The sequence below is a fragment of the Prorops nasuta genome, unplaced genomic scaffold (genome assembly GCF_024137725.1).
Source record: "Prorops nasuta isolate Cenicafe-Biocafe unplaced genomic scaffold, Cenicafe_Pnas_1.2 PNAS00025, whole genome shotgun sequence".
Lineage (NCBI taxonomy): Eukaryota > Metazoa > Arthropoda > Insecta > Hymenoptera > Bethylidae > Prorops > Prorops nasuta.
Genome location: NW_027116822.1, coordinates 2,062,889 through 2,077,247, shown reverse-complemented (window position 1 = coordinate 2,077,247; position 14,359 = coordinate 2,062,889). Strand labels below are relative to the sequence as shown.

The following is a 14,359-nucleotide window of genomic DNA, read 5'->3' as shown; positions in this document are numbered from 1 at the left end:
GATTTATCGCCGATATTTGCCAAGGGTCCCTCGGATCGCTGTATAAAATATTTCCGAAAGATTGTTCGAGCTTCCTGCCGGATTTTACGTGGAATGGATGTGACAGTAGAGTGAGCGTGGGTCAGATACCCGAAGCCCCCGATATATGACATAGACGCGACGCGGACGGTCACACGGGATATGGTCATAAATGAAATAAAATGATATCCAGTCGATAAGAAGTGCCACGTCGAGAAAGCCGCGTTATTTAAGGGCCGGCGAGCACGAGGAGCCGGGGCTTGGGGCTGCCGAATGGCCCCAGTGGCCGGAGGCATTTTTACAGCCTGAGACTGCGAGGCTTCTCCGTCCGAGTCCTCGGCCAAAAGTGCCTCTCCTGCTCGGTGTGCTCCTTGGCCCTTGCGTGGGGCTACTGGAATACTGCGAGGGGTTGGAGGGAATCAACTTTGACTCCGTCTCATCCCCCCTCCAACCCCTGACCCACCTACCAGCACACCATATGTCACTCTCGACTTACTTCGTGAGACTTATACGCGTATATATGTGTGCTTTCCTTCTCGTTTTCTGATTTTCTAATGCCCACGTGCCCTTTTCCTCCCACGAAAAATCAACTTCCATATTTCTTCATGTCCAATCGATTTGTATCTATCAAACTGGTACTCTCGATCTTTCTTGAAAATTATTTATATTGTAGAGTAGTTATTTTATTTATTGAGACGCGTTTTTGTAATAATAATTTTTTGGTGTATTGGATTTGGGATGATTAAGCAGATTGTGTAGTGTTGTTTATGTTACGTTGGGTGTTTTTAATTTTTATTAGTTTGTTCTTTTTTTTTTTTTTTTTAAGTTTTATGCAAATGATTTGGTTCTCGTGAATTTTGAGGTAGTCATCGGCAGTTTGCGGAGGATTTTGACGATTCTCGCAGGAAGCAACGCTTCCTGGACACCTCTTTATTGTTGTTAACGAAGAACACGTCGATCTAATGCAGAAAGCATGTCGCAGTCATTGGTGGTTGTGCTTGTTCCACTTGACCCCGTTAATACTCTGCTTTCCGTTGCTTCGTTCCTTCCTTCCAATTCACTGGCCATCCTTAAACCTCATCCTTCCAGTTTTTCTTCGTCTCTTTTGTCTTTTCGTCAGAATTTTAATGCGTTTATCACTTAAATTGTATCATTTCATTGCTTAAGGGTATGCGATACTGATATAATTCTATATATAAATTATTTTTATTAATAAATTACTTTTATTAGTTTTATAATCTGAGTCAGTTTAATTCGTTCAAAATTATTTATTGCAATACTAATGTATTCAATCAGCTGACCCTTTTGTATTGACGTTAAATAATAAAGAAAGTACTTGGTTATACAATCAATGCGTAAGTCTATAGTATTAAAAATAAATTCCTATAGAATTTTTATCAATATGTATTTTTTACAAATACTCTTATCGTGGTAATAAAATTTCAAAATATACTATTATTCTTGTACAGTACCTTTTATCAGTGTAATTATTCACGCCTGTCCATTACAAATTATTATTTTTACAAATTGATAACCAAACATTTTTTGTAAAGCGTAGAATTATTATATTTTTGTAATAGATTATTTAATAATATTCTCTTTGCGAAGGTTGATAAAACAATTTTACACTCTTTTGCAGTGTTTTATTACACGTGAATGTTTTTCCCTTGGAAAACTAATGGTACAAGGTCATTTATTATAATTATCGATATTAATATAACAATAAATATCAAAATGATTATATTTTATTGTTAACCTTGGTCAGAACATTTATTTCAGTAACTTGTGAATCGTTGTCACGAATCCGATATTGGTTAAAATAATATTAGATTAAAGACCAACAAAAATTCTCTAGTTCTTCTTTACATTTGGTGAGAAACACAATTATTGGCAGAAAATATGCTGTATAAAAGCCTTGCTGTACTTCTTGTTTTGTTGATTCCAATCTTCGCAGAATCACGTAGTACGTATATAAAATAGAAATAAAAATTCTATAATTAATTTAAAATTAAAAAGACATTTAAAAAATATACAAATAATTTTTAGGAAAATTATATAATGGCCCTACAGGGCTTCATCATGGTGCAAAGGTGAAAAATTGGAAAGATTATCGATTTGCAGCAGCTGTTTTAGACAAAAAAGGCAATCTTCTTTGCAATGCTGTTCTCATAACTAACTTACACTTGCTTACTGCGTCACACTGTATTTATCCATACAGCGAGAATCCATCCGAGAAGACTAACCTCGTAATAGGATTTACTAATTATCATGCAGAACAAGACAAATTCAAGATAAAAGAAGTTTATATTGCTGCCACGTGGAATGACACAAAAAATCCCCAGAATTATGACTTGGCTGTTTTGTTGGTAAAGCAGAATTATATTTATTTAATAATTAATTTTCATCATTCACAACTGCTACCCTTTTCAGCTTAATAAACGTGCTTATTACGACAAAGGGTGGATAATTGGTATTCCACTACCCAAAGACCCACCCCCCGAAGAAGGTCTTGTAAAAGTTGTCGGTTGGGGAACCAGCAGTGCAAGATTTTTAAAAGATCCTTCCCTCAAGGAAATGTCTGTAAAAATTTATAAAAAGGGGAGTAGGAGCTACAAGTTGCCCTTCGAGGTCCAGGGTTATCACATTCTTACCGAAAGTCCTACGAATGATGCTAAGGACAAAGTGTCGTGTGTTGTAAGAACTGCGAGCAAATTTTATTTTTCAGAAATCTCAATAATCTTTTCATGCTTTGTTAAAATATATTTATTATAATTTTTTTAGGGTGACAATGGAGGTTTTCTGGTTTACAAGAATGCTGTTATTGGTGTGAGTACTATAAGTGTTCCATGTACCAATAATGAGAACTTGGGTGTCTTTACCAGTGTCTACCATAATTTAAACTCCATCAGTCGTATATACCAAGACACTTTCTGTTTGCCTATATATGATATGAAGAATGTGGAATGTACTCTTTAATAGTGCAAGGCATATATTTTTTCAAGGGTTTTTATTTATAAACTTTTATAAAATAAATAATAAAAAAATTGTATAATTAGAGGTGGTAATATAGGTTATCTTCATTCTTCGAAAAACTAATAGAAAAATAAAGAATTATAGAATATTGTGCAATTATTATTTAATCTGAGAAAAGGTCCATGATTTAAACAAATTTTAAAGAACAAAATTCTATCTATATCTTTGCATTACAAATAAAAAATCTCGTTGTATAGAGTGATACTAATCGATGTAGCATTGATGATAAAAGAGGTTATAAGGATATAAATATTAAAATGATTATGTTAATGATTTATCGATTATACCAGTCGGTGCCATGAAGTGATATTAGTAAAAAAAAAACGTAAGATTAATCTTTTTAAAACGAAGACTTAATTTTTCCTATTAAAGTATCGCTTTTTAAAAATATGGCTTTACTCAAGTATTCGAGTCATGATCATTTTGAAAAACTTCGCTTTTCAAATAGCATAATTTTCTTCAATTGAATATCATAACCAGCAAAAATTTTCTATAAACCGTGTACTACATATTATATTTATGTAATCGATAAATCATTTAATAATGCTATTTTTCACGATGATTTATGTATTTTTTAATTTTCTTCAGGATGGATATAGAACCGATTACTCCACTTTTATCGCATCGACGTATTTTTAGAATTCGTGTGAACCTGTTATCAATTCAAACTGTCACGAAAATTGATTTTGTTTAAACAAAAATTTAGGGTAAAGACCTGTAAGCTTTGCTTTCCTCGGTTATTCCCTACTCTGACTTGTTAGAAGAAATTATGTGTCATTCACATTTTGGACTACTTTGTGTCATTCTCACTGTGATTTCAACTGGTAATAGGAAAAATCTAATTATACCACACACGATATAATTTAATTAATTCTTTTCTATATCAAAAAAAATTTGTAGCTTCTAAAACCGAAGCTTTTCAGGGTCTATATAATGGTAAATTGACAAGTATTACAAACTCACCTTATTCAGCAGCTATTACCAATAATTACTTTGATATTATTTGCAATGGTGTTCTTATCAGAGTTGATATTGTTCTTACCGCTGCTCACTGTCTTCATTCGATTCCCAACGTTAGAGTCGTCACTGGAATAACGAGATACGCCATAGAAGGATTAACAGGTGTTGAGCAATTTTCCAACGTGAAAGCTCTGTATTATCATAAACAATGGAACGTAAATGACCAGGATCGTTACTACGACATTGCAGCGATCAGAGTAAGCTTTGCTTAATTTTTTATTCGCTTCGCGTAATCAACGATCGACCGTTTCTTTCTCAGCTAGCAGCTCCTATTAAGATCTCTATCTGGCAGAGACCTATCGGATTACCTGACAGGCCACCACCCAATGATGTGTACGCTAAAGTTTCTGGCTGGGGAACCTATGGAGACAATCGTGAAATTTCGGATAATCTCAGAGAACTAGACGTGTGCTTGATCGATATTGGCTACTGTCAAAAACTTAAAATGTTCAAGGTTCAATTTTACCATATCTGCACCAGAAGAGACGATGGATGGAAAACTTGTGTCGTATGTTTTAAACAGAAAATATAATTTTTTAGAGAGGCTATTAAATTGTTTATATTTTAGGGAGCCAATGGCAGTCCATTGGTTTACAATGACACTCTTCTTGGCTTGGCTACTGGTGGTGTTGAATGCGAGGTAGGTGCACCAGGACTCTTCACTAGTACCTATCATGTGAAAGATTTCATCAATGAAGTGCTCGATGAACCCTAAAATAAAGGGTTTAATTTAAAAACTGTCTCTTACTTTGGTGTATATGCTTTTTTTTTAAATTTTTTAAAGATTTAGACGAATAAAAGATTTTTACTTTTCAATGTATGGATTTATGGTGAAAAATTCTTTAGTACTGTACGATATCTTACCATTTTATAATAACAAATTATAGATAAAGGTAGCACGTGGTAAGTAATCTCGCGTCGTTTTTAGTGATATTAACTGGTGTGACACAAATGGTAAAAGAAGGTACAATAATAAATATTAAAAAGATTATTTTAATTAATCATATTATTTTATTAATAGCCTTAGTCAGAGGTATATTTTCACCACTTAACAATTATCACTGTCACGAGAGTGTTGGTCGATTAAAATAATGCAAGATTAAAGGCCAATATAAATCTTGAATTTTTTAGTTAAATTTACTTAAAAAGAAATCTATTGACAGTTTGAAACTATGTTCTGCAAAAATCTTGCATTTCTCCTTGTCTTGTTGGCTCCTCCAACCTTCGCAGATTCACCTGGTACGTATACGAAATATATAAATTAATCGTGAATTTAATTTACAAGTGGAAAGATCTTTCAGGGAGAAATAATTTTTAGGAAATTTAATCAAGGGTCCTACAGGGATTCATAATGGTATAGATACACTGATAAAAGATCATCCGTATGCAGCAGCTATCCTAGACAAAAAAGGCAATCTTCTTTGCAATGGTGTTCTCATATCTGATGTACATATACTTACTGCCTCACACTGCATTTATCCATACAGCGAAGAATCATCTAATAAAACTGATATCTCGATGGGAACAAATTATTATGTTCTCGCAGTAAGAAATCCCAGAACCCTACTTTTTCACATAAAAGAGGTTTTTATCGCCGTTAAGTGGAATGACACAAAAGATATTCAGAACCATGATTTAGCTGTGGTGTTGGTAAGTAAAGTTGGTTATTAAATCATTTTTTCCAATTCATACAAATTAATATATTTCTTTCTTTAGATGGATAGACCTTACACCGTGGATGGAATAGCAGATTCCATTGCTGTACCTGAATACCCACCACCCAAGGAAGGATTGGCTACAGTTATTGGCTGGGGAACCACAGGAGCTCGATATTTGAGGCAGCATTACCTGCAGAAATTGACTGTAAAAATAAATAACAAGGAAGATATGAAACACGAGTTACCTTTCGAAGTTCAGGATTATCACATTCTTACAGAAAGTCCTACCGAGGATCCTGTACACAAATTATCATGTGTCGTAAGCACCACAAACAGATTATATTTTTCAAAGATGAGTATAAACTTCACACAGATTATTAAAATAGATATTATAAATTTTTTAGGGTGACAATGGCAGTTTTCTGATTTACAATAACACTGTTATAGGTGTGAGTACCAAAAGTGTTCCATGCACCAGTAATAGAAATCTAGGTGTCTTCACTAGTGTCTATCATAATCTGAAAGCCATCGACCGTATATATGTGGAAACCATCTGTTTACCCGAATTTAAAATATTCGGTAGAAAATGTCCACTTTTGCAACAGAAGTAAATCATTATAATACGTTGTATCATTCGTTTAGTCCAATAAAAATTCAATCATTCAAATACATACACATAGAAAATTTTCTAAGCAGCTTCTCATTGCGTACAATAATTTTCCTAACTCAGAGTGCATCACATTCGCACAATTTCTAAACCGTTTTAACAATCTTATAATTAGAGAAGAAGAAACAAGTCATGTACGAGAGGTCAGCGCGTGGTAAGAAATTCCGTCGTTTCGAGTGATATTTACTGGTGTTGCACTTAGGTGTGTTTCCCATTAAACCTTTCTGAATGGCACAGAAGAAGAGGTAGTGCAGCGCACCACCAGGAAACGGCAGGCGATATAAAACCTGGTAGATACGTTCGGTGAGTAAACAACACTGTTTTCTGCCCATTCCACATTCGTGTAATGACTCATTGTCGCTTTATAATTATTAATTTCCGGGTTCGATGGCACGAATTTTCTACCAGACTTTCCAAAACACGTAATATCGATACACCCCCCCCCCCCCTAAGAAGATTTGACCCACTCGATGGAAGAAGCGAAAAATACGCGTCGAGAATAAATTAATAAGGAGAGGTTTAATTTCACAGTGGCTCGTGTTGCATGCAGGATTTTTTCCGGAAATGACGCATTTCACGGTGATGGGCCACGAAATACGTTGAAGAAGCCCGACTAATTAATAATCATGCGGAATAAGCAGAACATCGTTATTTACTTATACTCGCTCGCACGTTGCTCCCTACTATATATATATATATATATATATACTGACTGGCTGCTTACTTTTTTCGCCTTCCTCTTCCTGTCGGTGTTCGCTGTCCACAACGACACTCCGTAAGGTTCACCGCAGGGGAAACCTGGGAAACAGGTGCCCACCTGTGCACTTGAGAATTTCTAACCTGGAATATCAGTTCATCTTCTAATTGCTCTCGTTTATCCATTAAAATCATTCCTATTCATATTCCCCTAGCTCCATGTGTGAATCTTTGAATCAACGATTCATCCAGATTTTACAGAAACGTCCCGAAAAAGTTACAAGAAATTTATTCCGTTATAAAATCATCGAACCGATCGCTATATACTCCAAGTCATTGGTGGATTGGATTGGTAATTGATTTGTGTAAGTGGATTTGTCGTAGATATTGACGTTTCTATCGAGTGTCACAATGAGGGGGTTGGAAGAGAGAGTTTTCCAAGGAAAGGAAACCAATCGTAAGATAGAGATCTACAATATTTTGCATTAAGACGAGAAGATAGAATCACGAGTGGCTCGTTCGCGTGCCGGTATACCTGAAATCGAGATAATTTTTACTAACGCGATAATCACTTTTTAATTCCAGTGCAACAAATTTTTAAAGTGCGACGGACACGTTTCCTGTATAAAGAGGGGGGGGGGGGGGGAGTTGTGAGAGTAGGGAAAGAAAAAATAGCACGCGATAAGGGAGGCAAAGAGGGATGGGGGTGGGGAATTCCTGCACGCAAGCTCGAATGCGCACCGCGATCTGATAGGTTAATTGCTCGTTACGTAACATCGTCCAATTACACATCGCCTAGATCATTGATAAAGCAAAATCTTCCTTTTCCAAGGAAAAATCAATGTTTCTTCATTACACTCGTTCCGTATTGTAAATTTTACAAAAAAAAGAAAAATCGAAAAATCACCTACGCTCGTTCCTCAGGTTCTATCACCACAATGAAAAGTGTATTCAATTTCGGTGCTGGGAGGGACCAAAGAACGAAGCGTTCGTGGCACCTGGGCAAACGTGCAGGGGATGTGCCGGAGAGATATTGCCAAGAGGTCCGAAAAAATTAGCGTCGAGGTTATAAAAGGCTGCCCTTGGCAAAAGCACGTGGCCCTTACTCTTGCCGAGTGCACACGCTGGTCGTATCGTCGACGAGGCTGAGGAAGAACATGAGAGGAGGGGGGAGGTTGCAGGTGAACCACGAGTCGCCCGCGGGGGTGTTAAATGAGATCCGAATAAGAGGTCAGTCAGGTGCAGGAATATGAATTAGATGGGAATCATCGCACACGTGCGCGAGCTTCTTCAATTTTACCGCGCAACGACACCCACCTGCCACCGGTGCGTATATACCTTGTCCTAACGACGAAACCAACCGGAGAATCCTGTAAATAAAGAAAAATTCACGTTTATTAGGGTCAAAGGTCGATCGAGGGGACCATGAGAAGCGAAAACGTCGCTGGAGAATCACGAGGAAACGCGTGAAACTCTTCAAGGTCGCGCCATGTCCTCCGGAGCGTAGGTGGTAGCGGGTGCAGGAAGACGTTCGATGGACGAATAAAATCGATTATCGTTGGACACTTACGAGTGGTCCCGGCAGATTCTCACGCATGAAAATCGTCGCAGCAGCGATAATTGCGCTTAATGCTGCATATTATATGGCGAGGTCGCGTTTTTGTCCAACGAAATCGTCCACTTCCGTCGTGTTTCGACGTGGACGGGTCAGCGGATGAGGCGGGGCAGCTCGTTTATGAAACGGCCACGCCTCGATTAAGAACAAAAATACCGGGGACAAAGGGCGCAACTCCGATGTATGGCATTGTCATCGGTTCGATATTACGCTATATGTATATACACGAGTTTCTATAGTTCCCTCGTGCATTGCTGCCTTGCCTATAATCGACGACGCGACAAATTACAGCGCGTTACGTCACTCGCCAGTAAACCTGTAATTGGTAATCACTTTCGATAATGGATTTGCGTCTCTCGTGAAAATTCTTATTATTTTCTTTTATCGTTGTTTTGCTGTTTTCTCAAGGAGCCGATAATTTTTTATTACATATACAGCGTGGCTCGGGTTTGGTTACAGCTTTATCTCGGTGCACAGACACGGTCCGCCTAAAATAATCGCCGGGCCAACTGTTTCTAAAAGTGGCACTGGCCGCAGAAAGTAATGCTCGTGCGTATTAGCATAGGCTTCTTAAATAATATATCACCGGTGCTTCGGCCAGCATCGGGCCACGTCGAGATAAGTGACTTCCTGCGCCGCGCGCACCTTAAGCATATTATTAACAGGTGCCTACTACCTCTCAGGCTTTCTCTCCTCTCCCCTCTATTCCTCTGTGGACTACGCCTATGTGTTTTGTCCTGCTTCCCCTTTGCTCGCAATTTTGCAAAAGCTCTGGTGATAAGCTCGCATAAACTCCAATTTTCCCAGGAAAATTCAAAGAGGATTTTTCTTATGGAATTTTATATTGAAAAGTATTATCGATTCATTCTGTATATTGAAAATGGATCAATCGATGTATCGTTGGTTTGTTGTAAAAATTCTTGTCGGGTTTGACAGATTTTTGCGTAGAGTTTTAATTATAATCATGCCTCGTTTTCATCGAATTGGTGAATTATTAAGAAATCGCTGGTTTCGCGAATAGAGAAGGAGGATGGTAAAAAAAAGAACCTGGATAGGTGTGTGGTGGAATTAATTGAATTCTTGATAAACTGGGCATTACTCGGAGCGAAACGAGGCAAGGCGCGAGTATACGCGGTATATCGCGTCGAGATCTGCGCAATAAAGTGTCATCGGAAGCGGTGCTTTCTAACGATTTTTCATCGGGGAACCCCCCCCCCCCCCTCGCGGATGGTGCAAAACCTGCAAAACGCGCCACGCTTCCTCGAATTCGAGCGGAAACGGTAAAGCCACGGGTGGTAGCCAGCGCAGATAGCATCGAAACTGATCCGCCACCGTCGCGTCGTCCCTACCCGTGCACCAAAACCCTGCAATATTTACGCCGAATCACTTTTTCACCCGATCCAAAACTTTTCTTATCCCGATGACTCGTTCCAAAGCTGACACTCCCCCCTCCATTAATTTACTCCTTCAAACTCTTCCACCCTCGTATTTACGTGCCACACACCAAAGTAATTTGCTCGATACACTCTCAGTTGCATATAGGAATCTAATAAGAAAATTACTGTTACAACGATATAGTTAATAAATTCCATCGAAGAATACGAATCGACGTGGAAACAATTTCTTGCCCGCATAATGCAAATACGACGAATCAGAATTTTTGTGTCGTCGTGCGAGGATGAAAATGGAAAGCGCATTAAAATGGAATAAAATGCCATCTTCTGTATATTGTCGACGATTGAAATTAGTACCCGCATATAAAAAGGGCCGGGGTTTGAATTTAAAAAGAAAAACGGGAAACGCGTGGAATACCGGTCTGTGTCCTATCATAATCGTGTAGCGAAATGTATATATACTTTCTAGATATTGCTCGGAGCGAAGCAAGAAATCATAGTTATCGATAGTCGCTCGATCATTGATCTTTCGATATCGCGGAACTCGCTACAGGGTCGAAGAGTCATAATTTTCGAGCGTCCGTAACTCGATGACCGATGCTCGGATTCGAGCGGGACTCGAGGGCTGTCATCAGGAAGCTGTCCTCGACGATAATACACGATAAAGTACAAATCTGTACTTGGACCCTGTACAACGACTATATACACTGTACCGTTCGAACGTTGATTTTTCGCGCGCTCCCTAGACCGTTGAGACGATTGACCAACCGTTGGAGTGGGATTGGTAGCCTCGGGCAGATTGCAAATATCGTTGTGGCAAACTTGACCGTTGGGGAGGGGGAAGGGGGGAGGAAGTCAGGTGCCGGTTGAAATGTGTGCGGGGGCGGCGTCGAAATCGCCGGTTCTCGCTTTTCTCGTTCTTATCCGTCGCTTCCATCTTGAGGTGAGCGCGCGCGCACAGATAAAATCGCCGGAAGATCATAGATCAAACACACGTGAAACGCAGCCGGTTGACGCGCGCTCGCTTATTATACATTCGCAGCACACGATAAGAGCCCCCCCCCCCCTCCTCCGCTCCTTCTCACTCTCCTTCTCTCTATCCCTCATTCAAGCCCACTTGCCAGATACGCTGCTGTTATTAATGCCACTATTATGCGGACGCATCTCGGCTAATCTTGCACGAGAACTCTGCCACATTAAATCGTTTCTATTCTCGAAAAACGAATCACTGTGCCTACTCGAATCCCCCCTTTCCTCCTTTTAAACCTGCGTGAATCAATTAAGTCATCCTTTATTCCATAGCAATTAAAAATTATCAAACCGTGTCTTTGTGCAGGATCTACATTTTCATTTGGCTTTTGGTTGAACAATCTTTCCTACAGAGACACTTTGTTCGAAAGTTTGACACTCTCTTGTTTTTCCTTTAAACATTCGTCATTTAATTCCTTTTAATATTATGAGGTTTCGATTGAACACGAGGAAGGATCTGATAAAGCTGTACGTGCGATCATCGAAATGATATTTTATCTACTTTGTGGATCAACATTTTAGATATGGTAATCGGTGTGTTGCAGCAACACGAATTTGCAAATGTTAATTAAAAAAGCAAAAGGGCGCGAGTTTAAATCTAGTAATTATCATGTCCAAAGGTCAATTGGCCAAGTCGATTGAAAATGTGGAGTCAGCAAGGACGCATCTTTGTAAAGTTGTGCTCTCCCGTTTAATTTAAATCGGACAGTATCAGAAGGTATTGTTTCGTCAGAGAGAGAGAGAGAGAGAGAGAGAGAGAGAGAGAGAGAGAGAGTTTGTCATATACATCCAATTGGCGAATGTTGAAAGGGGAACGCGCGTAAGAAGAGGGTGCGAGTTTGAGGCTGTGCCGAAGAGGAGGGGGGATGTGGATATATAGAAGTGCGAATATAAACGCGTCCACGTAGCTCCCCCGGGAGCCCAGCTAAGATCCTACTCCTGTTTCAATATCAAACGTACGGCGAAGGGTGGATTTGCTTGAAATATGCCCCAGACTCGATAAGGTATTCCAAATAAACTTAGCGGCTAGTCCTTCTCCCTCTTTCTCTCTCGATACGTACGACACGGTCCTATAAAGACCGTGGTAAAATTTTACATCGACTTTTCCAGCCACCCCGTAGCTTCTCTTCCCATTCGGAACCCCATAAAAACGAGAATTTACAAATTTATTCTCCCAGGACTCGATCTGTCCAAGCTTGATCACTGAAAAGATTGGAATATAACGAAACGAGGTCCAAATATTGTAACAAGTGCAAACGAGTGAATGAAACAAAAATTACAATAGCAAAATATTTCCAATTTAAAAGAATCCTACAAAAGAAAACTTGAAAATTCACTCATTCCCAACGGAGCGTTCAAGCGTAAACAATTACAGAGTAATCGATAATGATTGAAAATGTAATAAACAAGCACACACACATACACGGGTAGAAAGAAAAAGCAGCGAGTGTTGACGTTTGGCAAATGGTTCTAATAAGAAAAAAAATGAGTGAAAAGAAGGAAGAGGAAAAGGAACGTGAAAAAGTCTGAGAATTGACGCTTAGCAGATATCCGTAATAGTAAATATAGAATAGAGACGTTAGGCTCGCGTAGGAAAAGTTGGTTAAGGTCGTAAATCCGAGGGGAACGGCGTGTTATGACGTGAGGTAAACAATGCAGGCGGGGCCCCCCGACGAATCACGCTCGCGCTCGGTCCTTAAATAAACCGTCGTTATTAACTTAATAAACTTGCCAGGAACAGCAAATATCCAAGTTCATTCGACACTGTTCCCGGCAACCACGCTTGTTCTATATTCGTGCTGCTCCGATGGCTCCATCATTCTCTTAACTTTCCTTTCGGTTTACTCTATTACCCGCTAAAGAAAGCATTCCCAGCCGTTAAATCCTCGTTCCTGGATCCACCGTCGGTCAATCTCGTTTTATCTCGATCGTTCGCAGCCCGTTCGATGACTCATAGCTTTCAATCATACTCGCCAATCACCTCAGGAATCTCGAATATCGCAGAAAAATTCTACAGGTCGTAACTAAAATTTCCTCGCCTCTCTCTCCCTCTCTCTCTTTCCAATGGGAAAAAGAGGACAGCGATACAATCGTGCGAAGCGATAAACACGCGCGGTGAGTCGAGTTTCCGCGTGTAACGAGAGCAGATGCACGCGTGAATGATCGCTCGGCTCTTGTTTTGGGAGGAAGGAGGGGGGGGGGGGGTTGGAGCAGGTAGAAAGTTTGGAAATTTGCGTGGAAAAGAGACGGTGTCGAGGGTTACTCGCTATATTCAGTTTCACAGATACATCGCAAGAAGAAACCATACGTGGGGAACCTCGAGGGTGTCTTTCGTGTATCGTGTGCGAGTGTGTGGGTGAAAACGCGCGACTCGGGGGGTGGTGGTGGAGAGGGGGGGGCATCTGGCTATTCACAATTAAACGAAGCCTCGGAAGCCCTCGAACGACCGAACAGTCAACAGCTGCGCGTCTGAATACTAATTTCAAATATTTATACACCCTCTAGCTGTATACTGGCAGAGATACTCCTCTCTCTCTCTTTTCTACCCCCCCCCCCCCTTTATTTTTCTCTCATCCAAAATACGCCACACGAAAGTCATCGTCTCTCTCGCTGCAATCGCCACAACGCGACTTTTGGCAAATGACATTAATGAACGTTGATCAAGGCGGTACTCGTTTACGCGCATATATATATATATATACATACGAGGCAAATGAAATTCGCCGTGAAACGCTATCTCGCCTCGATAAAATGTAGGGATATACATAGCTCGATGAGCGTGCATGCGTGTGATTAATAGAGAGGCTGTCGCTTCAAACGGAAACGATCAGTGACAGCGTGAAATTATGCCTCGTCGTGGATAGTTTGACGCGAACATTATAGGAATCCGAGAATGAAGCCAGGGGCGAAAGAGGCATCAGGTAGTTTACGGACAACTCGCCATTACCCCAAAGTACAATTTCATCGGATTCCCTCGATAATTTGCCAAATCCTCCGCTTTCATAACCACTACTTAAGCCTCGATGCAAGAAGGCAAATAAAATGAGAGAAGGAAAGAAAAGGACTCGCGTTGAAATTCGACAAACCTGTTGGCAGGACCGCGAACGATCATTTTTCGCAGCGTCGAGTAATATAATTAAATTGTTTTAGTTGGAATTCCTTTTTCAACTTCAAAATAATGTGGCTCGGAGGAGAACGAGGAGTCGAGAGACGAAAGAGTCAAAATTGG

At 39.8% G+C, this 14,359-nt stretch overlaps 3 protein-coding genes across 3 annotated transcripts; all 3 read left to right on the top strand.

Annotated features, from left to right (window-relative positions):
* The first annotated feature begins 1,859 nt into the window (after nt 1-1,859).
* LOC136782183 (kallikrein-6-like) lies at nt 1,860-3,147 on the top strand. Its single transcript, XM_066741416.1, has 4 exons — nt 1,860-1,981; nt 2,065-2,384; nt 2,449-2,712; nt 2,800-3,147. Exons 1-4 carry the CDS (start codon nt 1,918-1,920, stop codon nt 2,992-2,994), a joined length of 843 nt encoding a protein of 280 aa, XP_066597513.1. The 5' UTR covers nt 1,860-1,917; the 3' UTR covers nt 2,995-3,147.
* Nucleotides 3,148-3,820: 673 nt separating this feature from the next.
* On the top strand, nt 3,821-4,958 carry LOC136782050 (trypsin-like). The gene is made up of 5 exons (XM_066741200.1): nt 3,821-3,875; nt 3,952-4,268; nt 4,331-4,579; nt 4,640-4,770; nt 4,856-4,958. Exons 1-5 carry the CDS (start codon nt 3,821-3,823, stop codon nt 4,956-4,958), a joined length of 855 nt encoding a protein of 284 aa, XP_066597297.1.
* A 273-nt stretch (nt 4,959-5,231) lies between these two features.
* Nucleotides 5,232-6,703, top strand: LOC136782049 (trypsin-like). Its single transcript, XM_066741199.1, has 6 exons — nt 5,232-5,310; nt 5,390-5,721; nt 5,788-6,048; nt 6,134-6,336; nt 6,410-6,539; nt 6,599-6,703. Exons 1-6 carry the CDS (start codon nt 5,244-5,246, stop codon nt 6,701-6,703), a joined length of 1,098 nt encoding a protein of 365 aa, XP_066597296.1. The 5' UTR covers nt 5,232-5,243.
* The last annotated feature ends 7,656 nt before the right edge of the window (nt 6,704-14,359 follow it).

Excerpts from the sequence above, each read along its gene's own strand:
- LOC136782183 (XM_066741416.1), top strand. The coding sequence starts at position 1,918 with ATGCTGTATAAAAGCCTTGCTGTACTTCTTGTTTTGTTGATTCCAATC. Across the intron at positions 2,385-2,448 it reads ATGACTTGGCTGTTTTGTTG|CTTAATAAACGTGCTTATTA; the intron begins GTAAAGCAGAAT and ends TACCCTTTTCAG. Across the intron at positions 2,713-2,799 it reads AGGACAAAGTGTCGTGTGTT|GGTGACAATGGAGGTTTTCT; the intron begins GTAAGAACTGCG and ends TAATTTTTTTAG.
- LOC136782050 (XM_066741200.1), top strand. The coding sequence starts at position 3,821 with ATGTGTCATTCACATTTTGGACTACTTTGTGTCATTCTCACTGTGATT. Across the intron at positions 3,876-3,951 it reads TCTCACTGTGATTTCAACTG|CTTCTAAAACCGAAGCTTTT; the intron begins GTAATAGGAAAA and ends AAAAATTTGTAG. Across the intron at positions 4,580-4,639 it reads ATGGATGGAAAACTTGTGTC|GGAGCCAATGGCAGTCCATT; the intron begins GTATGTTTTAAA and ends TTTATATTTTAG.
- LOC136782049 (XM_066741199.1), top strand. The coding sequence starts at position 5,244 with ATGTTCTGCAAAAATCTTGCATTTCTCCTTGTCTTGTTGGCTCCTCCA. Across the intron at positions 5,311-5,389 it reads AACCTTCGCAGATTCACCTG|GAAATTTAATCAAGGGTCCT; the intron begins GTACGTATACGA and ends AATAATTTTTAG. Across the intron at positions 6,049-6,133 it reads TACACAAATTATCATGTGTC|GGTGACAATGGCAGTTTTCT; the intron begins GTAAGCACCACA and ends TAAATTTTTTAG.